Source organism: Phoca vitulina, unplaced genomic scaffold, assembly GCF_004348235.1.
Source record: "Phoca vitulina isolate PV1807 unplaced genomic scaffold, GSC_HSeal_1.0 scaffold14, whole genome shotgun sequence".
Lineage (NCBI taxonomy): Eukaryota > Metazoa > Chordata > Mammalia > Carnivora > Phocidae > Phoca > Phoca vitulina.
Genome location: NW_022589717.1, coordinates 27,414,871 through 27,438,845, shown reverse-complemented (window position 1 = coordinate 27,438,845; position 23,975 = coordinate 27,414,871). Strand labels below are relative to the sequence as shown.

Genomic DNA, 23,975 nt, shown 5'->3' with positions numbered 1-23,975 from the left:
CTGAAGCACCAGCGATAAGACAAGAGCAGAGGAAATAAAGTTGAGCATCACGTGTGAGGTGGCTGTGAGGACACTCTAGTGAGGCCTCCGTCAGTCCAGTAGGAATCCAAAGCTCGTGGGGTTTCCTTCCTCCACCAGTGCTAACATGAAACTTCCAGCGTTTGGGCTGAGGAAGTGAGGGTGAACGAGACCTCGAATCTGTCAGGTCATCCAGCTTGGTCCTTAAGAAAAGGGTGATGTCTTTAATAGAGATAGAACTGTAGGAGAGAAACACCCTTTTCACTGGGTACCTGTTGATTTTACCTTGCAGAGTGTAAGACCAAGGAAAACAATGAACTTCACGGTACGAGAGGCCTCCCAACTGGGAAGTGGCGCTAGCCAACAGCACCTTCGAGACCCCGACTGGCAGCCACACTGACGAGGCAGGAGATGCTCAGAATGGATGCAAGGCAGTTAATCTATAAAAGGCATTGCTCCACGGTAGACCCTAAGGTTATGAGGAACTCAAATCAGACTGAAACCCTCAAGGAAACATTCAATCCTGAGTTAGGCCCAGAAGAGAAAGGGTGACGTATTCATTGATCTCACAGTCTAATAAGAGATGAAGAGACCAATTACAATAGTGCCATAAATACTCAGAATACGTAATAGAAAAAATATGGTACTGTGGATATACAAAAGGCCCTTACCCCAGACCTGGGGGGGTGGGAGCAGGAAAGGTTCTCAGAAGTGATGTCCAAGCTGCTGAAGAATAAATAGGAGTGAGCCCAAAAAAGAATCTTGGAAGGAGGGCTGTTCCACGTGGAGGATGTACAAAAACTCCAAGAAAAGATGGCATCTTCCAGGAACTAAGAGAAGTGCCGGAGTATTGGAATGTAGGTGCAGAGGTGGAAAGCGCCAGACAGGGTAAGCAGGAGTCGGATCCTGCAGGGTTTTGTAGGCCAGGGAAAAGAGCTTGAGGGGCGCCACAATGGGGAGTGCGCTAGACAGAGGTGTGCATCTGATGATTAGTAGGAGAGGGATCTGGACTAAACGTGAAGATCCGGAGCCATTAATATGTAGATGGTACCTAAAGCCACAGACACCAGAGAAAGGAGGGAAGGGAGGCTTGGACAGATGAGATAAAATAATCCAGTGTTTGGCATCAGAAACAGAAAGTCAGAAAGAGGGGCGCCTGGGTGACTCAGTCATTAAGCGTCTGCCTTCAGCTCAGGTCATGATCCCAGGGTCCTGGGATCGAGCCCCATATCGGACTCCCTGCTCAGCGGGAAGCCTGCTTCTCCCTCTCCCACTCCCCCTGCTTGTGTTCCCTCTCTCGCTCTGTCTCTGTCAAATAAATAAATAAAATCTTAAAAAAATAAATTAAAAAAAAAAAAGAAAAAGAAAAGGAAGAAATGAGGCAACAGGCAGTTGAACTTCGAAAAATTCTCTGCAAACTCATTGTTCCCTCTCCTATTCACTGGTCCTGTGTCCACAGCACCCTCTGTGTCCCTCTGTGTCCCTCTGTGGAGCAGTGGTCTTTCTTGCATTTATTAGTTTGTTGGCTGTCTTCTCCAGCTCACCTGATCTGACTTGGTCATTCTAGTCCACACTGGAGGTGTGGATGACCATTCCCATCAGGTATGCTGAGTATCAGATGCTAGCAGTACTTGCCACGAGTAACACATCCAGCTCAACAACAGAGTACAGGCCTGGAGACTGAGAATCTGGAGGTGTTCATGTAGAGAAACCGGCTGATGCCATGGGAGAGCGGTGCATGGGGGTGGGCCCAATATGGAATAGAAGCCCCCAGTGGACTAGGAGGGGCCGTGAGAAAAACAGATAAACCATTTCAATACGGGAGAAATCCAAAGATTATATACATTTCTGTGTTTGCTAGTGACCTTTATGCATGCATTCGTTCACTCACTCGAAACAAATCGAACACCTTCAGGCCGGATACTATGTTACAGTCCAGGAAATGAACAGTAAACAAGATGGTGCCCACTTAACTCTTTCAAAATCTGGGCATCTGTGGTCCCAAAGAAGAATGTCCCCTGTTTAAAGTATTTAACTCCTTGTCAACATACCCAAACAAATCATTTTAATTCTAGTTTTGAATGTGACCCCAGTGAGTTGCTGGTTATAAATTTGGAGCCTCTGGCAAGAGAGAACACAGACCAAGAGTTCTCCTTGCAGGGAAATCTAATCTCGATGTCACATTTTAAAAATCAATTACATTTGCTAACTCACACTAAATTAACCACAGCACAAAGGCTTGAATTCCGCATAGTCCCGATTCCTTAACCACTTTGAGGCTTTGAAGATGAATTCATAAAGACAGGCTTAATTTGTCTGACTAAAAAGCTGGGAATCACTATTTGGTGTATCAATGTAATTACAGCAACATTAATTTTCAAATTACATACGTCACTGACAGTAATTAAAAATAACACATACCTAATATTCTCTTTTTTAAAAGAGTATTTGGAAAAGCGCATGGCTGAGATACAAGGGGAAGCCTGCCTACGCAGAAGGACAGTGCCGTGTGCAGCCGGACACAGAGTCCCGCCGCGTTCCTGCCTCCAGAAAGTGGAGCTAGAGGATGCCTGTGCTATCTTCTTCGGAACGGCAGACAAACAGGGAAGAAAAGAGTCTGCGGAACAAAGAGTGGGACATAGTTTAAAGAACAAGATTCCAAATCTTTTTTTTTTTTTAAGGGAAGAGCTTCGTTTTTTGTTTTTTTTTAAGATTTTATTTATTTGACAGAGAGCACAAGCAGAGGGAGAGAAAGGGAGAAGCCAGCTCCCTGCTGAGCAAGGAGCCCGATGTGGGACTCGATTCCAGGACTCTGGGATCATGACCCGGGCCGAAGGCAGCCGCTTAACCGACTGAGCCACCCAGGCGTCCCAAGATTCCAAATCTTGACTGCTAACTATTTATATCTTCCTTTCCAAGACTTCGCTCAGAGTTCAGATTCATTCACCCAATCCACAAACATTTCTAGAACACCACAGGCATTTCTAGAACATTTGAGAACCCTGGGGGCCAGGTACTATGTACAGCTGGTGCTGGGGCCAGAGCGGAGAACAAGTCAGAGCAGGTGAGCTGGGGAAAACAGCCGTTGAACAAATAAAGACGACCGGAAAGACCACTGCTCCACAGAGAGACACAGAGGGTGCTGTGGGCACAGGACAAGGGAAAAGGAGAGGCAGGGCGCCTGGGTGGCTCAGTCGTTAAGCGTCTGCCTTCGGCTCAGGTCATGATCCCAGGGTCCTGGGATCGAGCCCCGCATCGGGCTCCCTGCTCAGCGGGAAGCCTGCTTCTCCCTCTCCCACTCCCGCTGCTTGTGTTCCCTCTCTCACTGTGTCTTTCTCTGTCAAATAAATAAATAAAATCTTTAAAAAAAAAAAAAGAAAAGAAAAGGAGAGGCAACAACAGGTTTGTGGATCATTTTCCCAGCAGTTTAACGGCACAGTCTATTTATTTTTCAATTTTATTTTTAACTGAAAAATTTCAAAATAAAAGGACACTGAACATTTACTTAAAAATAAAATGTCTATGGGGCACCTGGGTGGCTCAGTCGTTAAGCGTCTGCCTTTGGCTCAGGTCATGATCCCAGGGTCTTGGGATCGAGCCCCGCATCGGGCTCCCCACTCTACGGGAAGCCTGCTTCTCCCTCTCCCGCTCCCCCTGCTTGTGTTCCCTCTCTCTCTGTGTCTCTCTCTGTCAAATAAATAAATCAAATCTTTAAAAAAAAAAAAAGAAAGAAAGAAAGAAAAGAACGCATGTGCTGAGACGGGCATCATGGCTTAGGCACAGCAGTGTTTCCAGGGGACGGAGGAAAGAGGACATGCACAGAGGGCTGAACAATTCAGGGAAGGTCCATCTTTAACTTGAAACATCTAATGGTACCTGGTTAATTTTAGCAAAAGAAAAAGATCTTCAGCAGATGGCTCTAGTCTGAAGCTAGCAGCAGAACAGCTGGTGGGGATTATTTGATGCAACTTGCCAAAATAAAAAATCTCATAAATTTGGGGTGTGGGATACATAACTTCCTATCAGCGGCTGTGTACCTACAGGTTGCTTACTTCAATTTGCATTTCTTGATTTACATATAAGCTGCTTTCTACTTTGCCAATATGTAACAAGTGACGAGGGCATCAATGTTTGGCCAAAAAAATTCAAAGTGATAGGGTCATATATAGTTGCCAATCATTTCTTGGCACTAAATTGTTCCCCAGAGTATTCTCAATCTCCTTCTTTTCTTGGGAGAGCATGTCTTGACAGTAAAGGCAGCTGAACCAGCCCTTCCTATCAACTACAACCACAGAAGTTTCCAAAAGTGGTCCAGCTTCCTGAAAGAGTCATTACTCTTCCCAAAGCCTGATGCTAACACACTTTGACAACCACACTAATTAGAGAAAGCTTTTTGTCAATTGTGGTCCTTAGCTGGATAACTAACAGAGTACGCTTTCATCTTCAACATAAAGAGTTCTTATTTTTTTTAATTATGTTGTCAGATGTAATTATAGAAAACTGGGTACAAATGAGATTATGGGATCTATCCTGAGGGGCAACTTATCACAATGAAGCTCTGTGTTCCATTCTAGTAAATAAGGTCAGCTGGAGCTATTGTTTTCCCTCCCATTTTAATGAACTATATAGTGTTTTAAAACATGTGGGTTTTTTTTGTTTTTGTTTGTTTGTTTTTAAGTAAGCTCCACACCCAGCATGGAACCCAAAGAGGAGGCTTGAGCTCATGACCCTGAGATCAAGACCTGAGCTGAGATCAAGAGTCGGACGCTTAACTGACTGAGCCTCCCAGGTGCCCCTAAAACATGTTTTTATAAAAGCAACAATTACTCAGTGAAAATCTGCTTAAAACACACAATAAGTGGATATCCTAACATTGAAAACATGCTCCATTCTGCTAATATATTTAAACTTTGAAGTATGAAATACTACAAACATATAAAACAACATAGAAAAATCTTCCCAGAGATTTAACAGATTTTAATATTTTGCCATAATTTCTTTGAAGCACTCTATTTTTTCCCCCAAAAAAGCACATTACAAATAGAGCTAAACCCTACTCCAATCCCACTGCCATCTCTTCTCCTTCCTTCATCCCTAAAAGTAACCACAATTTTGACCTCAGGGCATATTATTCCTGTGCTTGGTTTTGTAATTTTACTGTATACATACATATCTAAAAAAACAGTATACACTAAGATTCTGTGAGTTAAAACTTTACGTAAATTTATCTAAATACTAACATATTGTATGAAACCTTTTGCTACTTTTTCTGTTCAACATGTTTTTAGATTATTGGTGTTCACACATGTAGATGTAGTTGCATGCTAATACATGTGATTTATTCATTTTGAATCCTGAGTAGTATTCCATTGATACAGACTAATCCAGTTCATTTATTTTTCCCTCAATATATTTCTATTTTGCTCTTCCTCAAATCACTATTCTACTGAATATCTTTTTGCATATATCCATGTGCCAGATTTCCCTAAAGCGGATATCTAGAAGTGAAGATGCAGGATCACATGGTATGCAAATATCCCATCTTATCAAATATTGCCATAGCTTTCCTAAGTTATCATACCACTTTATATTCTCAAGAGTTCCTGTTTTTCCTCCCCCTTGACAACATTTGGTGTTATCGGATATCCAACAGTTAGCCACCCTGATGAGCATTACCTGGTGTCTCACTGTGGGTTCAATCTGCACTTCCCTGATGCTAGCGAACATGAGCATATTTTCTTACGTGTATTGGCTTTGGGTGTCTTCTGGGAATTGTCTGTTCATATCCTTTGCCCACTTTTCTAACGGGTAGCTTCATCGTTTTCTTACTAATTGGTAGCATTACAAATATTTTTGTGTATTTTGGGTACCAACCGTTTGTAGTTATATGTCTTGCAAATATCTTCTCCCAGTCTGTGTTTCTGTTGTTAATTCCAGTCGTTTCTTTATGGTTCATGCGTTATAGGATGTCTTGATATTTTATTACCCATGTACAAAGTGGTGGTTACACACATGAGTCCTTGAGCCAGGCTGTCCAGGTTCAGATCCTGACTTTATATCTTACTAGCCATGTGGCCTTGTACAGATTTACTTAATGTCACTGTGCCTCAGTTTCTTTATCTATAAAAAGGATAGGACACTCGTACCTACAGTTGTGAGGATGAGATGATTTAATACATGTGAAGCACTAAGAACAGTATTTGGCATAGAGTAAGTTCTCAACAAATATAATCATTATTCATGATTATCTGTTATTCCTGGTCTTTTACACACATTTATATAATTTTTAGCATTGATTTGTCATGTTTCATGAAGAACCCTATTGGGATTTTTATTGAAGTCACATTAACACCTCACTAACAACATCTTACAATTGCAAAGGGGATATGTTACCTTTACATGGAGAGATGCAGTGGTCATCACTTTAACCAATCAAGTGATCAAGTGTAGCATCACAAAAGTGAGACAACCTAGCACATGCCTCTTGATTTGTGATGGCTCAGCTGTTAAGCATCTGCCTTCGGCTCAGGTCATGAGCCCAAGGTCCTGGGATCGAGCCCTGCATCGGGCTCCCTGCTCAGTGGGAAGCCTGCTTCTCCCTCTCCCAATCCCCCTGCTTGTGTTCCCTCTCTCGCTGTGTCTCTCTCTGTCAAATAAATAAAATCTTTAAAAAATAAATAAATAAAAGTATTTGATGTCTATAACTTAATTCCAAATGTCTATATCGTCATTTCAAATGGTACAGCACAACCAAAAAGCATAGATGATAAACACAAATAATAACAATTTTGAATGTAAGTGGTGTGTATGGGGTGTTCATTTCAGTATTTTTCCAAGTCTTCCATATTTTACTTTTCTTCATAATGAAAAGTTGTAAAACACAAATGGCATTAACTTTATGGACTTATCTGCAGGAAAGTGTCATCTACACAACACCTACAAACTAAATAGCTTTCCATTCATTTAGGTCTGCTTTTATGCCCTTCAGTAAAGTTTTATAATTTTCTCTATAAAGGCCTTTCATATATTTGTTAGATTTACTACTCAAGATACCTTAGAATAGTGTTGCTTTTGTAAATGGTATCTTTTTTTAATTGCCTTTTGCATACCGATCAGGAGAACCACCTGAATATTTTGATGATTTGTCTTGATACCTGTGTTCCTTTAACAGAACTACCCAAAACAATTCAAATAAGCCCTCTGTATAACTGCTCCCTCACAAAACTATTTTTAGTAAGCTTCTGCCTCCACAGCATTGCTCATATCCAGCACCTCCCTTCCATTCTCCTCCCTCACTCTTGTTTCTAGACCCTAATGTAACTCCCGACCTCCTCAGCATCTCCCAGTCTTGAGCAAACTCACCCATCGCACATGTTAGATTAAACTCCTAAAAGAACTCTGATTCTACTGTGTTACGACTCAACGTTTCTTCAAGAGCTCTCTGAAGTGGATCCAGCAAACGTGGTGGGCAGACTGATGCCCCCCACCTACCCACACACCCACGCTGTCTGCTCCTAATCCATGAGCCTGTGACTATATTAGGTTACATGGCAAAGGGGAATTAAAGTTGCCTGTCAGCTGATCGTTAAATAAGGAGATTATCCCGGATGATCCAGGTAAACCCAGTGTAATCATAAGGGTCCTTAAAATTAGAAGAGGGAGGCAGAAGAGCAGAGTCAGGGGGACAGTCAGAGAGATGTCATACTGCTGACAGTGGAAGGGGAGGAAGGGGCCATGAGCCTAGGAATATGGGAGGCCTCTAGAAGCTGGAGAAGGCAAGGAAATGCACTCACCACGAGAGCCTCCAGAAAGGAGCACAGCCCTGCCGACATCTCGATTTTTGCCCAGTGAGACCTGCTGGACTTCTAACCTACAGTAAGATAATACTACTGTAAGATAATGAATCTGTCTTGTTTAAAGCCACCAGTTTCTGGTAATTTGTTACAGCAGAAATAGAAAAGTAATAAAGCAATGTACTCCAAAGATGCTTAGATTCAGGTGAGAAGTCCCATTTTTACCTATGATATATTCTTTAAAAAGAGTCTGTAAGAAACTACATTATTGAAGGCAATAAGGAAGGGACATTTACTACGTTGATACACATGAAGGGAATCAGCACTTTCCTTCCCATCTGACTATCAATCTTTATACAATTTCTAATTCTGCTTGTCAGAACCCTGAAGAGACAAACGGTACCCAGAATTTCTGAACTGAAGTTTTAGTTTTCAAAATTTTTACCCATTGTTTGCCCCAAAATAAATATTCACCAGTAAAAATAAAAATCTAGTAGCATAAAGAAGATCACTGCTTTTGAACCTTAAAGTAAAACACAATGCATTATTCACTAGGGTTGCTATGAGCATCTTGGGCAAGTCAATTCTTTACCGTGCCAGACTGTTCCACAAACTACCAGACATAAAGCATCCCTGGACCCTGCATACTAAACACCAGTTGACCTCCCTCCCCGGCCACCTCATGTCCCTATGACGACAAAGCACGCCCCCACAGACATTCCTAATTGCCCTCTCCCCTGGTCAAGAACTACCCGTACAGCCTTCGTTAATAATGAATCTAATCTATTTACAGCAACTTGCCTGGCCTGTTCCAATAAAACTCATTAATAGTCTTATGATTCCAGCAGAATCAGGCACACTCAAGACAATATAGTTTATCAAGAAGTGTAATGAGGAGATGGTAAAAAGAAAAGCCAATAGGCTAGATAGTGTTCACTGAGCAGGGAACATAAAAAGAGCCGTTACCCAACATCTCCGACAAACCAGAAGATACAAATCTGCCATTCAAACCCCGCTTCCAAAGACAACACTGACACAAAAAACTAATCAGAGCCCTAAAGTATCTCCAGGGTCCCAGACGGTCCCCATTCCTTTCTGGACCTGTGACTGTGGTTGGACCAGTGGTATAGCAACGTCTGCCAAGGACCTCGCACTTTCTTTCTCACATGCCGATGATCAGGAAACTGCACAGATTTCCTGCTCCCTCAAACTGTAAATACGTATTTATTTTTAAAAATAAAACAGGTGCTTTGTATCTACAATTATGGTCATTATCTTGCTGAGAAACAAATTAATTTGTGAAACCAGCTGAGCGGGCTCGCCACAGGCCATGATTCTAGGGTGCGAAATCGACTAGAAAAGCAAGAATATAGAAAGTGCAGGTTTCACCGATCACTCAGGATATGCTCTTAGAAAAAAGCTAAAATCATTCCTAACCCAACAGAAATGACACAAGAAATGGTAACACATATAGTTTCCTCTGCTGGCTTATTTGGAGCTGACAATGCTCAGCCAAATAGCATCTCAGCTTAGATTCCTCTGCTCCCTCCAAAAGATTTCCTGCAAACATCTTTCCTTAGAAGGTGCCAAGGACAACTTGCTGAAAAGAAAGGAAGAGAAAAAGGATTTACCAGTAGCACAGGAGAAGAAAAAAGTGGGTAGAAAGCATGCCAATGAGGGGACTTACTGGACAAAAGTAGGTGTTCTCCACGATGTGATAGGCTACCATGCTGTTCTCAGCAGACAGAGACATGATGAACAGCAAAGCGTCCCGGGCCTGCTGACCTACTGTCCCCTCTCGGTGAATGAAGGGAATCAGAAGGGAGAAGATGAGGAAGTTGGTGGCCCCTTGGTCCTCACTAGTGTGGAAGAAGAGTTCCAGAATAGATGGATCTTTGGCAAGGATGGAACAAAGCTGATTGAGCAGGACAACCAGCTTCCCCTCCACAGCGGGGGTGGTTGTTCCCGAACAAGAGCTCAGCAACATCATCAGGGGCTTCAGGATGGGCTTGTGGTGCAGCAGAGGCTGGTGTGACTGAGTGACCAGCATCTCATACATCTTGAGCTGCTCGATTTTAGTCTCATCAGTAAATTCCCTCCGCAAGCTCCAAAGGAAGAGTTTCTCCATGATGTTCTCTGAGACCACAAATTCCAGAATTGGCCCCATCGCAGCATCCTTGGCTTGCTCTTCGATCAGCAAGAAGAGCATGTGTTCTACATAATTCTGTACAGCACTGGCCTCATCTGGAGGGATGGATCCATACTTTGCCTGGGTGTTCTTCAAGGGGTCGTGCTTCTCTAAGATCTTCACAACCTGTAACCAATTCAAACATTTGTCATCCATCTCGTGTTTGCCATAATTACAAAAACACACCACCACAGATTGTGCCGTAGCTTCATGGAAAATGCAGGAGCCATGGCCCACAATAAGATAAATATGAAGGGGCGTCTGGGTGGCTCAGTCAGTTAAGCTCTGACTGTGGCTCAAGTCATGATCCCAGGGTCCTGGGACTGAGCCCCATGTCGGGCTCCCTGCTCAGTGGGGAGCCTGCTTCTCCCTCTGCCTGCCACTCCCCACCCCTGCACATGCTCTCTCTCCCAAATAAATAAAATCTTTAAAAAAAAAAAAGATAAATATGAACACTGTATTTGTCTCTCTCACGAGAATAAAATGAAGTGGTTAAACTATAGAAAGCATATGTCTGAAGATGTTCATTTATAATAGTTATAAATTTTGGCAACCTAAATGTCGAAGAAGATCGTATGGTTAAAAAAACTAAGCTACATCCATTCATAAGCCTGTGAAAAATTGTGAGTGATATAATAGATGAAAAGTAAGTTATTTATATATAGTTAGATCCATCACTATCAACTATGTCAAAAACATGTATATGAACAAAGATCAAAAAGGAATATGGAAAAATAATAATAATTTTTGTGTTCAAAGGGATGACAAGTTCTCAATTTTTTTCTGAACTGTCAAGAATATAATACTGCTTTTTAATTTTAAAATACATTAAATAAGTAAGACTGCCCGTGTTCTTCTACAAACAGTTGATTCAGAGGTTCCAACAGGGGGACACAGCTACTCACACATCCTTGACAGAACAACATCCCTCCCCCCGCACTTGGACGGGCACCCTCTTCCACCATGCATGCAGGGTTAGGACGGATGAAAGGAAACCAATGAACGAGGTACACATACCTACCAGAATCAACCCTAGCCTATGGCATATACTGGAACTAAAAAAAAAAAAAAAGAAGAAGAAGGTTTTGAACTCTGCATTTTTTTGAACCAGAAAAAGTTCTGAGATGACCAATTACAAAATAAATCCCTAACACAGCAAGTTTCTGTTGGAGGTGATAAAAAAGTTTTGGAAATAGTGGTGATGGTTGCACAACACTGTGAATGTAGTTAACACCATTGAACTGTACACTTAAGAAAGGTTAAGACAACGATCTTTGTTATATACGCTTTACCACCAAAGGAAAAAAATCAATTTGACAGTAAAATATAAATAAAATCCCCAGGTAGGTCACGTGACAGCCCTGGTGTTGCTCTCTGCCGGCTACTGAATGCTTCCTACCTCTCTCTTGAGGTAGGAAGTTGAGTTGAGATTTTTTTTATCTCAACTCCCATGTAACCGTATGACTTGGAATTTCCAGGATAATACCCGCTCAATTTACTTCCTTTAAAGTATATACACATAATTTTTAGACAACCCAAATCCTTATCAATGACTTGATCTTTGTTCCTTTCTGCCTTCCTGAACTGCATGCTATAGGGATTATGTTTGTCTTCTCCTGTACCTTCCTGGCCCAGTTCTATAACGTGCTGTTACATGTCCTATATTTAGGTTATAGAATTTTTGCAAGTCACTGGGGAAGCTGGCAAAGGTCCAATGCTATGTCAGCATGCATGAGCAATGAGAAAAATCTATTTCTCTGGAAAAGGTCTAAGATTTTCCCCTGTCAGAAACAAGGCAAAGAAGCCTTTATAGACCAGGCAAGTGTATCCTTACAGAATGAACAGATTTCCACAGAATCTGTCATCTCTATCAACTTCCATTATAAAATTAATAATTCTGTCCCAAAGGAAAAAAATCACTCCAACACCCGAGATGACATTTCCAATGAGAAAGGCCTTCAGTTAGCAGTTACCCGGGGGGTACATGGCTCAGTGACTGGTGGCCCCAGTGTACCCACTGGACATGCCCTCTCCTTCGCTGCGTGCCAGACTCCAAAATTCACCCCCCGCCCCAGCCTCCCCTAACCTCCCAGAAGTCCTCCAGAATTCCTCGGAGGCCTGACGACCTCACTGGCAGAAACGCTGGGGCCTAGCTGTCCTTTATCTCTGCTCTGGCCTTAATAACTTCTCAGAGCATGGGACCACAGCACTGCACTTGTCCGAAAGGGGCCTCCACCCCAACACCCATGTTCTCCAGCCGCAAAAGCTCTAACTTCAAGGCTCCACATTCTGAAGAATAAATTAGCAACACACTTTATCAGTTCCATCATTTCCAAGTCCATATACTGAGTTTCCTTATGAGAGCCATCTATACAGGTAGGCCTCGGGGTAGAAATATAATTATACTTCCCGTGTCTGCTCAGACTTTCTGAACTGTCTAAAATTGAAACTGTGCTTTATACACTGTTAGTGGTGGGGCAAATTAGCTCAGTCTTTCCGGAAAACAATTTGGCAATATGTAACCGAAGCTATAAAATTGTTCCTGCCCTTTGACTTGGGAATCTCACCTTGGGCAAAATGCCCCAAGGAAACAATCCAAAAATAATTTGTTAAGAAAGGTTCACGCCGATGACATTTTCAATAATGGAAAATAAGAATATCATTGACCCAGTCAACAATAAGAGAATAATTAAAATGTTACATCACCATACAATAAAGCTATTAAAAATAAACACCAAGTGAACCAAATCATCACATGCAAACGTACATATGAAATAATTTAAGTTAAAAACTAAACATACTGACAAATAGACACATGATCAGAAGGGAATCTGAAAAGACATAAACAGGATTTTAAAGTTAATGAGTTCTTCACCCCGGTAAATTGATCTAATTTCATAATATAAATAAAAACAGACAAAGTAATCTTGTACTAATGTCTTTTAAAAGGGCCCAAAACACTGAGTTACAAACAATTCATAATTGAAATCTCTTAATTCTCAGAAATTCCTAAGGAATAGAAACTTATACATATGTATATGTACTTAGACTACATACATATATGTAAGTATTTCTTATATATCTAAATGTGCATAATATACAGCAGAACTACTTACATGGTTACAAAGTACATCCTTCTCATAGATTAATCATCATTTATATGATTTATTCCACTGTATTCCTTTGCAAACAGATTTTTTTTTTTTTTTTTTGCTATGAAAAACCCAAAAAAAAAGAGAACTAAGGTTTTTATACAGAATGCAAACAACTGGGCCACTTTTGAATTGAAGCATCTTTACCCTCTTTATACCATAAACTCCTCTACACTGCCTTCTGGGTTACCGGGCAGAGAATCTCAGAGCAGAGCGATAACCCACAGAGACGTAAGGTTTGCTGGTCCTGTGGAATGGAGCAGACATATTAGGACGCCTCACTCATTCCCGGCCCTGGCTGGGTGGTTTCACTGCCTGGAAGAGGGTGTGTTACACCAAGGCCTGTGAGTCACGGAATCCACAATGCTCAGCAAAGTGCTAATTATGCCTGTGCTGACACATGTCCTTAACCTCTTTCCTCAGGTGTCAGGACCCGCCCTGGCCACCTCCTTTTCCCTTCCTAGCAGACCTGCTCTTATGAGTGGGCTCTCGGGGCCCATACCCAGGGCCTGGGGCCTAACCTGACAGGGAATGTCTAAGAAGCTTCTTAGCTAGAGCACAACATGCACTGAAATGCCAAAGAACTTCCGATGTCCCAAGTTTGCTGCCCAGATGGTGTCATAATTCTCTCCGTTTCTGTAGACAGATTCCTGATGTGACTGGACTTTTCCTTATTCTTTCCTTTAGTGCTGTCTTCTTGCATCACTTCCACCAAACCCCAAGATTCCTGTGTGCCCCCTTCTGCCTGCTGCCTACTGTCACGCATTGATCTACTCTGACCTTCCAGTCCCACAGATCCACGGCCCAGGCTGCTCCCAGTGGCGTCCCCAGGCAAAGCACATTCCCCTGAGTATCCTCTAGCTTAGGCTCTCAACCTTGCCACAGGTCTCCCAGCTCTGGCTTCTGGGCTATATACTCTGCCTCGGGGACTCAGTTCAGGGCGAAAAATGCCACTAAGGGAGCTGGAGGGACCCAAGGACGGAAGAGAGGGAAAGCAAGCAAAACATGCTGTGCAAAATATTTCCTTTACAAGTTCACTTCTTTAGGCTGAAAATGCCACTGAATAAAGCAATCAGCCCCTGATAAAGCCCAAGCTCATTAAGTAAGCCAGCTAAGATGGGAAATAGCATTGTCAATGTTTCACTGATCATAGCTCAGCATTTGTTGGTCCACAAACTTTAACAAATACAAGCTGGTATATATATATGGGTGAATCATGAGCCTGGATCACATATAGATCCTCATGTAAATTATCACAATTCTAAAAAGAAACAAATACACAAAAAATCAATAGTGTAAATGATGGTACACAAATTATCATCTGACCGATAGAGCTAAATTTTAACCTAACTTCAAAGTCATTTGACCTGTAAACAGGGAGGTTATTACGGGTAAATGAGATGAACAAATAGCATATTTCTTTCATTAAGGATATCAGCTACTCCTATCCTTAGCTCTAATGATGGTCCCCATCAGTCAGTAATAATAGGTCTGAATTCCAAATATTCACAAATTCTAAAGAGGAAGCTCAAATGCTTTCAGAATGAAAGAGCCACATAATCACTCCTCCAGCTAACAAATGATTATTCTTCATGGTAAACACAAGGGTTTATCTGTCAACTTAGCTTTGACTCCATCTTAATATTGTTTTATGTCTTACACACATGCATGTATTAAGAGATGATTATTTATGCTACTTTGGTTAGAGCCTAGTTATTTCAAGAAAGTCACATGAGTACAACCCATACTTCAAAATCCTTTGGAATGCTAATTTAAAGTGGCATCGTGGAAAAAACCAAGTTACTAAGCAACATTTTCCATCACACAGAAGAAGGGCAGGCTTGTACGATCTTAAGCCAAATTCCACTTAATGTACCAAATAACTACAACAAAAGTAAGTTTCCATCCACTCCTTAATCATTACTTAACAGCCGTGTCTTTCAATCTGGCACATTCCTTGCACACCTACTGCCATGAAAGACATCTACCGAGTCGTCTCTTTTTATATTAAGATAACAGCCTAATAACATACATGTGATTGTACAATTTGGTTCATTTCAGCTCCAGCCCCAAACTCTAGAGGCGTGTCTAAATCTGGGATAAAACAGGGTAAAGCAGAAGCTCTATCTACATACCATACCTCCTTGGGACCAAAGATGGTCTAGCACTACTACAACAAAGAAACATGGTAGGAACATCAATCAATAAAATAACATAATAAACTAATCCTTCACTTAGGTATGTTTTTTAAATTTATGTATTAGAGAAAGGATTTAAGAGTAATGATCTATGTAATAATATTCCATTCCATGGCAAAAACAGACTTATCACTGAGCATACAGAGGGTGAGTTGCTGACATTTCCACAGGTTCAACACTTTAAAGTCCAATAGAAGCACAAGTTAATGCCTCGGCCCTCTAAAGAAACATAGCTTTTGTTCTGCTTTACTTTCTACTGTCAAGTTTAGAGCTACTTGAAAAGCTGAGATACAAATTTTTTAAATATTAACAAACATCACTTGACTAAGATATTAAGAAGATCAGATTCTCTAATACTTCCCCTCTTTTCATCTCTCAAAAACTCTATTTAATTGCTGTCAGTTAGTCTATGGCAAGGTACAGACCAAAAGAATGAAGACGAACAGAACAAGAGAATTGGTTTCACAGGGGGCAGATTGAAATGCACATCTCAAATCCATGTATCAGTGCTCTATACTTCTTTAATAGAATCAGGCTACTTGGAGCTCCACACAAGATACTGTACTTAAAACATATTATCTATTTTGCATTATTATGGGAAGACATTTGATTTAATTAACTAATCTAATTGTTTTTCCTATCCCCACCCCGACCAAGACAAAAAAGGCTACTAGACCCACTAGCTTTACTTCATCTGCTGCCATTACCCTATTTGAACTCTGACATTTTCTTGGCTTAAAAATTGTATAACCACTTATTTTTGGAGGCTGAGGGTGGTGAGGAGAAGCTTTGGGCTACTGACCAACCAGAAGCACACAGAAATGTGCATTTCCACTTGATTTTTTTTTTTAAGATTTATTTATTTTTATTTGGTGCGGGGAGGGGAAGGGGGAAAGGGAGAGAGAGAATCTCAGGCAGACTCCCTGCTGAGGGCACAGCCCCACATGGGGCTTGATCCCAGGACCCTGAGATCATGACCTGGGCCAAAATCAAAAGTCAGATGCTTAACCGATGGAACCACCCAGGTGCCCCCCAATTTATTTTATTTTTAACCCATCACCTCTGTTTTTCTGGCTCTAAGAACAGACACCATTGAGTATGTAACCAATACTGATTCAATTCTTAAAAGGAGAGGACAGAGAATGAATAAAGCAAGATGCATGAAGCCTCACAAAGTACAACTCTGCCATTGCAAAAAACTAGTGTGTGGGCGGGTTAATTCACATGGTGATATAGTTGAATAGTTTATTAGCTGGTGGACCATGCTTCTTACTTCTTGCTCTCTCTTCCATTCAGAAGAAGCAAAGGCAAGAGATAAAAACAATAGTCCACTAGACTATAAACTGTTCTTAGAGACTAATAGGAAAATTAAACACCCACTCACTCCCCCCGAATCGCTTACCATTAAATGCAAGTCCAAAGATCTTACTAGAAAACTATAGAATGTTTTAATATTAGTGTATGTTCAAAGCTGTTTTCTAAGTCACCTAGCTCTTCTAAAGTTGTCATATTTCTCGTCTCTCGGTTCAACAATTTATTGAACATCTACAATAGGCTTATGATATTCCTGGCACTGGAGATGTAGGTAAACTACAAATGGTCTCTGACCATGAGGAGCGTGAAATGAGGTCGGGAAGAAGCTACTGTACATGTGGTTGGTCTAACAGCAAAAGAACACTCAGGATGCTGTTGGAGCACAGAGTGGAAACATAAGAGGGAGCACGGAAGGTTTCCTAGAAGAACTGATGTCCCCAATGAGTCCTTAAGAAACAGAGGCATTTAACCAGAGGGAGGGATATTCCAGACAGGAAGAGGAGGAAATGCCTAAGGCAGAGAAGCCTGAAATAGCCTGCCGGGCACTGCCTAGGAGTGGGGGTGGCTAGGAACTCCAAGTAATGTTGCATTTCTGGAGACTAAATCAGAGACAAGGAGTGAAATAAAGACCCTATGTGCCATCCTGGCCCGTAGGTGCCCAGATGCCACTGAAATGTCCAACTAGAAAAACGATACTGGGTTTTCGATTCACTGCTCTGACAACTTCACAGTGTGAGATGGCATCTCAGAAAGCGGGAGGACGTACTGGCCGGCACCCAGGCTAGCAGAATCCTATAGCCTGGGTTCTCCGGGGTTGCTGTTAGGAATGTAACTATTCCTGAATGTCCACTAGAGAACGCTTCTGGGGATGTCATGAGATCACTGGACCCAGGGAACAATTTGGAAACTAAAGTGCACGACAAGGCCGTTCAAGGTCTCTCTGCTGGCGAGCCTCCGGAATCACAGACTGCCTTGGATGACGGCTGGTTGTATAACGAGCTGTCCCTGACAGACTGCAAGGTGTAGGTGGGCAAGCGGATATCCTCCTCCATCAAAGTTTGCTTTTTTAAGTCAAGGTCTGGAACAGAAGCTACTAGTAAACAGCGGAACAGAACCTGTCAAATATATGTTAATTATGCTGAATTTGTACTGAAGTATCCTAACAAACAGAAGAACTGCGGATACCACAGACTACTGTTGACTTCATTTTCCCTAGTTTAACATATAAAAAAAAGCATTGTGCTTGCCAGCTAATCGGACACTTCAGGAAATACAATGCTGTCACCCAGTTCTGACTAGGTCACATTTCTTGCCAGCCTTACAGGTTTCCTCGGGTTGCCTCAGGGGAACCCGGGGGCTGCCATCACACCAGTCACGGGAGTTTATGTCTGACTTTAAGCGTTCTGCATGCGCCCCCAGGCTGCATGACTCATGGCCAAGAGCTAATGTATAAACCTCCCAAACAGTGAGAATCATTTATTCCTATCAACTGAAGGTCCCGGGCCTTACCTCACTTGTAGCCCTGCATCTCCTCTTTGCCCTGACTTCCTCACCTTTCTTTTCTTACCACCGAAAAAAGCCAACACTGAGCATTCCTTCCCAAAACCCCTTCTCTAAAATGTTCTTTTCCTTTGTCATCAAAGTCTTCCTTTCCTAGGGGCGCCTGGGTGGCCCAGTTGGTTAAGCGACTGCCTTCAGCTCAGGTCATGATCCTGGAGTCCCAGGATCGAGTCCCTCATCAGGCTCCCTGCTCAATGGGGAGTCTGCTTCTCCCTCTGACCCTGCCCCCTCTCATGTTCTCTCTCTATCTCTCTCTCAGATAAATAAATAAAACCTTAAGGGGGGAAAAAAAAAAAACCTCCTTTCCTGTAGTTAAGCTAGCCAAATCTCATTCCTCCATTTCCCAAGCCATTTTCACGCATAATAGTCCCTTCCTTTGACTTAATTCCTGTAATCATTATTATTCATTTTCTAATAATGTATCTCACCTCGTCCTCCAAATTAGCGCATACATTCTTTAAAAGCCCAGACCCTGTTCTTCCAAGGCTGACACATCCCCATGTCCCACCCGTGCAGCCTACAATGATGAATCCATAGTTGGGGCTAATAAACCTCCATTTAACTATAATTGTGTTGACATCCACATGCATTTCTTCAACCAGTATTTTTATTCATAAAGCAACCGAAAGGCCCACAAGAGCCTTTCTTGGAAGTAGACAGAGACTGCGGGCACTCTGCAGATTTATTTAAAAGGAAAAGTCAAGCCTAAAGAGGAAAGCAAGGTAAAGAAATGGTTGAAAGAGGAGTAAGACCGAGAGTGTCCCCACTTTACAAAAGGAAGTGTTTAACTGAACACCATTCCCTCTGACAAAGTTATCCTTACCCTCAACTCAGTATTTTTCTGTACTCAACAAAAGGTGCCATGCTTCAGATCACCCAAAATGTTTAATGATGCTGAAGTCATTCATATCGGATATGGAAATGAGTAATATGATTCTGGGACCAATATTTACTCCTTCACCAATGGGAAAGAGTATTTACACATTCCTGAAGTAAGACTCTCTACCAGCACTCCAACAGCTTTGGAGAAAGCTTGCCCGGGATGGAATCTGACAGGGCAAATGATCCATCCGCATAAAATCAAGAGGTTGATGATATATCCTGTCTTTGAAGACTGGTATAGAATACTGAATGGATCCCATCACAGATTCTCCACCAGGAACGCTACAATCAAAAGTATTTTTATACAAATAAACAAAATGGGCCCAGAGCCAAGAATGTGTATTAGAATGATGGACTTTTTCAGCCAAATGAAATGACTAAGGCTGGAAGTATTCTCAATATAAAACATCTGACAGCGCACTCCTACCAGTTAAAAAAAAGAGGAGCGCAAATAATTACTAGATACAATAATAAATGTGCACATGCTAATATGTGACTATATTACATACTTTATAAACACAAAATAGACATTTTCAAAAGATAAAGATAAAAATAGGCCTTCTAAAATATTCTTCCCACACCCAATGGACTAACAGGCACACCCCTTAGGGTTCACAACCCCACTTTGGAGCCAGCACATTAAAATACTTATAAAACTGCAAAGTCAAAGATAATTACTCTAATTATTCGAAAAACTCCTGAATTACTTTCCTCTCTTTGCTAAAGCAGATGTGCCCTTAAAATCCAGAGCAAACCCATTAAGATTCTAACAGCAAAAAGTCAGAGAATGGGAAATGCATAAAAAATCTTGGAAGTTTTACACTAGTGACAAGAAGCTACAAAGTGTAAATGACCCAGAAGCAGAATTGATTTTGTTTTTGATCTAAACTGTGTCCCCCATAATTGCTGTGATTTGCAGGCTCAGTGCTTTAACCCCTCTGCTGTTTCCGGCCACAGGAAGGAACTGGGTAGTCATTAAAAAACTGTCACATAAATAGCCACTTACCAGCTCACCTAGGGAGTGTAATGTTGGACAAGTAGTAAAGAAGGCCAATTTTATTTATTTTACTACTTGTAAACTCCCTGAGGAAAGCGGTGAGCTGATAAATTTTCTGAACATTCAACCCGTAATTATCTATACAAGCAGATCAGAGTTACACAGAAGTCAAACTGAATAATCAAAAAAACTTTTATAACCAGCTTTGTAATGAATTCAGATACTGCCAGGCATCTTCTTTCCTTAAATGACGCAGGGACCACCAGCCCGAAAAATGGTAGAGCACAGAGGTCAAATACACAAGTCGAGGAACCAAGGTCTACTATGTACTTGCTTGGAAACTCACTATCTGCATAACCTCAAGCGAGTTACTCCACATGTCTAATCCTCCATTCCCTCATCTGTAAAATGAGGAAGCTAACACTAATGGTCTTATAGGTTTGTGGAGAAGAGTAAATGACATAAGGCTTTTGAAGTACTCAGCACAGCACTTGGTAAATATTTAATAAATGTGTATTTTAGCGCTGTCAAGAGTGTAAGGACTAGATGGAAATCAGCAGGGAGGAGGGAAAGAGAGACTCTAATCCTGGTCAAGTCCATTGCAATGAAATGTCAAAGTCCCTTTCAGGCCAACAGCTGTTCTTCCAAAAATATCTGAGGAACATACATGTTCCCTAATTGCTTTTATGGAAACCATGGTTTTCAACCAGATATGTATTCTAGGAAAGCCAAAAAAAAAAAAAAAAAAGTTGCTTTTCTTCCTACCTGCAAGGGTTTTGCTCCCTATGTTTCTGGAAGCCTAGTCACCCGTCACAGAGGTAGGAAACCCTTGGTTCAATGGAATAGAGGCCTCGAGAGCTACCTAGACCAGCAGAGAAAAGTGCAACTCATACATTACCTGCGCCCAGTGGTTTTTAAATACAATCATGCATGTTTCTGGGTCAACTCCCTGCAGGCTCACGGCCTGTGGGAGTTTGTTTTCCGTCGTAACCGATGACATCATAAACCTTCGTAAATCAGTGCTTCTAAGTCATATTTAATTTTCGGGAAAATTTGGCAAGCAGTCACTAACTTTCAAGTATCACATAAGAAACGTAACTTCTTCACATTTCACTGTCATCTTCCGAAACCTGTAATGACAATAATAAAAATGCATCTCGTTATGTTCACATATTAAATAGGAAACTGGCCATTGAATTTAAATCAAAGCATAGACAGTCTTGAAGTCCAACACAGAACAAAAACATCTACAAAATAGACATTTCTACCCAATCTATAGGCCCCCCTATTTACTCTTACCTTGCTACTAAAAATATAAAATAATGAAACTACCAAAGCGATATGCATAAATTAAATAATTATTGGGTTTATTTTCTTCACTACCATCAACCACAACCCCCTAGATAATAAGTCTAATCATTCAAACTGTTTCTATAACCGAGCAAGAAACTATGATACCAATGTTTGTGGAATTTAAAAGCATCCAGAAGCAGGAAAACCATTAGTTAATAGTGACAGAAATAAACGCCCCGATGCAACTCGGGGTAGGTATAAAACAGCACCCAGACTCCTGGGTCTGATATGATTGAATTTTTTTCTAATCAATGGCTGTCATAATGGAATTGAAAGCATTCTCAGTCATTTCATAGCTACAAACCAAGTTAAGGTTTCTGGCTTTTCTGAAAAATGACAGAATTCCAAGTAACCTTGACAAATCAGAGACAGAAATGATCCGGCAAAAACAAGATAGTGCTTACTCGGTGTGAGTACAAGGTAGCACACTTACAAATGAAAAATGAATTATGTGGATAAAATATGAAGAAAGTCCAACTACCACAGAGCCAGTAGGGAGAAAAAAGATACTGAGGTCATAGAGCTTACAGCAACTATGACCCAGTTGCATGGGGCTGACTTGCAGACGGAAGCAATACAATAGTGGCAGCATCTCCCGTTTGATGAGCCCACAGAAAGGACTGGGTCCAGTTCAAAATGCTATTTGTTTTCAGCATACAGACTGGAGAGAGTTTGGGCTAAAGTGATTACACGATAATTATTAGTGCACTGGAAAACACAACCCATGATAAAATTTCCAGATTTGTAGTGCCAAAAAAACCTCGATTTTTCAACTGAGTAGTATGAAGGGTATTATGAGGAGAACACTGGTCAACCGTTCCTCCTATAAACAATAAAATGTGAGAAAGGGGGCTTAAGGTGAGGATTCGGGTTAGACTTATGGGTCAAGTTCTTTGTGGGGAGTGAAATTAAACACTAGAAAATTGTTAAGGAATATTCTGCTGGGGGTAGCAGGCGAACCATTCGACATTCATATCTTGAAAAAAATGGTAGGACATAACAGAAACTGGTTAGAATTGATCATTCTGAGGAAAGGAAACATTTTTTAGGGAGAATGGAAGAGGGTGAAAGTACGTAGAAAGAGGAAGGCCTGTTTGAGGGAGGCTCACACAAATTACAGACCTGAGGGAAACAGCCTGTGTGTATCTTCTATGACCATATTTTATTATTCAAATTGGTGAACTCCCTGACATGTAATTCCTAATAATTCCAAATTTCTTGTTTTCAATAAGACATTGTCCACTGCCAGCAATGACCCTTTGCCACTGGGAGGCATGTTTTACTGGGCCCACGTGCCTCCCCACACACACAGGGTATGTGGTCCCCATCTCCGAGGTCCTGGCCACTCCCTAGAATCCTACAGCCAGCCTCTTCACCTCACTTTTGGTTACCAGGCTGGTCCTCAGAGATATCATTTCAGCGTACAGACCTGTTTTAAGTGATAAGACATAAACCAAGTTCTGATTCAACTCCCTCATTGTCTTTAACATAGGATTTCTGTGAAAGTGTCTTTTATTCAGATGATGTAACGATCATAATGAGGAAAATCAGAGTGTTTTGGTTTATCCCAGAGGTTCAGAAAGTATGAGACTCCTTGAGACTCCTTTCAGCTCCAGGATTCTCCGATTCGTCTTCAAACGTATGAGGGGAACATTCAACATGCCAGTTGCTTCTAAATGAAAATTAGAAACATGCTCTCTCAGGTCTGTTAAGTTCGTTCTCAAAGGGACTTCACATGCAATCTTTGCAGATAGCGAGACTGCATTACAGACAAGATAAATCTCTTAGCTAAAGTCCTAAACTACAAGTTAGTTTTGATGGAACTGGAATGTAAGTCTCTTGATTCCCAGTCCAGGGTTCCTTCTAGAAATCTTTATTCTCCTTTCTCCTGGCTATAATCCCTGGCCCTATTCCCTTAAGGAAGCTGTATGTTCTCTGAGAAAAGTGCATCTCACTTGGATGATGTTTATCCAATCATACTTTTGAAGCAGATGCCTGAAGAACCTAAACACAGGCAAGTAGAGCAAGCCACATTTAAAAAGGAAACACTATGCCAGAAGATTCTATAAATGAAAATACTTCTGAATACACCCAGAGACAAAAGAGCTGGATATTTCCACTCTCTTTCTCTCTTATTCCCATGTTAGAGTATTAAAGCACTAGCATGTCCCCAGGGCAATATAAAACTACAAGAGATGGCTCCATATTTATGAGAGACATAGAAGGGCGCCTTTCCTCAAGCACCGAGGTTTCCAATACATTTCTGCATTTGCCTGTTCTCAGGCTTTACTTTATTCCTTTTTGCATTTTTCCATTCCAAGCTTTTTATTTAACTCTCAGAGCACAGCTAAAAGTCCCAAGTGAAGAACAGAGCAGGACAAAACTTAGCAAAAAGCCAGGAGCAGGTAAAAGAGGCTGCAGTCACCAGAATGCGTGCTTGAGTCATGCATATGGCATTGTTGGGACATTTCCCCCGTTCTGGCCCTCCGCTCTCTTCAGCCTATCATACCCGGCGCTGGG

The 23,975-nt window shown here is 41.4% G+C and overlaps 1 protein-coding gene across 1 annotated transcript in view; it reads right to left on the bottom strand.

Moving 5' to 3' along the window:
• The window catches only part of FAM160A1 (family with sequence similarity 160 member A1), a 227,718-nt gene that overhangs the window by 62,069 nt on the left and 141,674 nt on the right, over nucleotides 1-23,975 (bottom strand). Inside the window, exons 3-4 of the mRNA XM_032412990.1 lie at nucleotides 21,001-21,232; nucleotides 9,499-10,125 (exon numbers count right to left, since the gene is read on the bottom strand). Of these exons, the coding sequence (XP_032268881.1) occupies nucleotides 9,499-10,125; nucleotides 21,001-21,105 (732 nt within the window). The 5' untranslated portion in view covers nucleotides 21,106-21,232. The remainder of the gene's footprint in view (nucleotides 1-9,498; nucleotides 10,126-21,000; nucleotides 21,233-23,975) is intronic.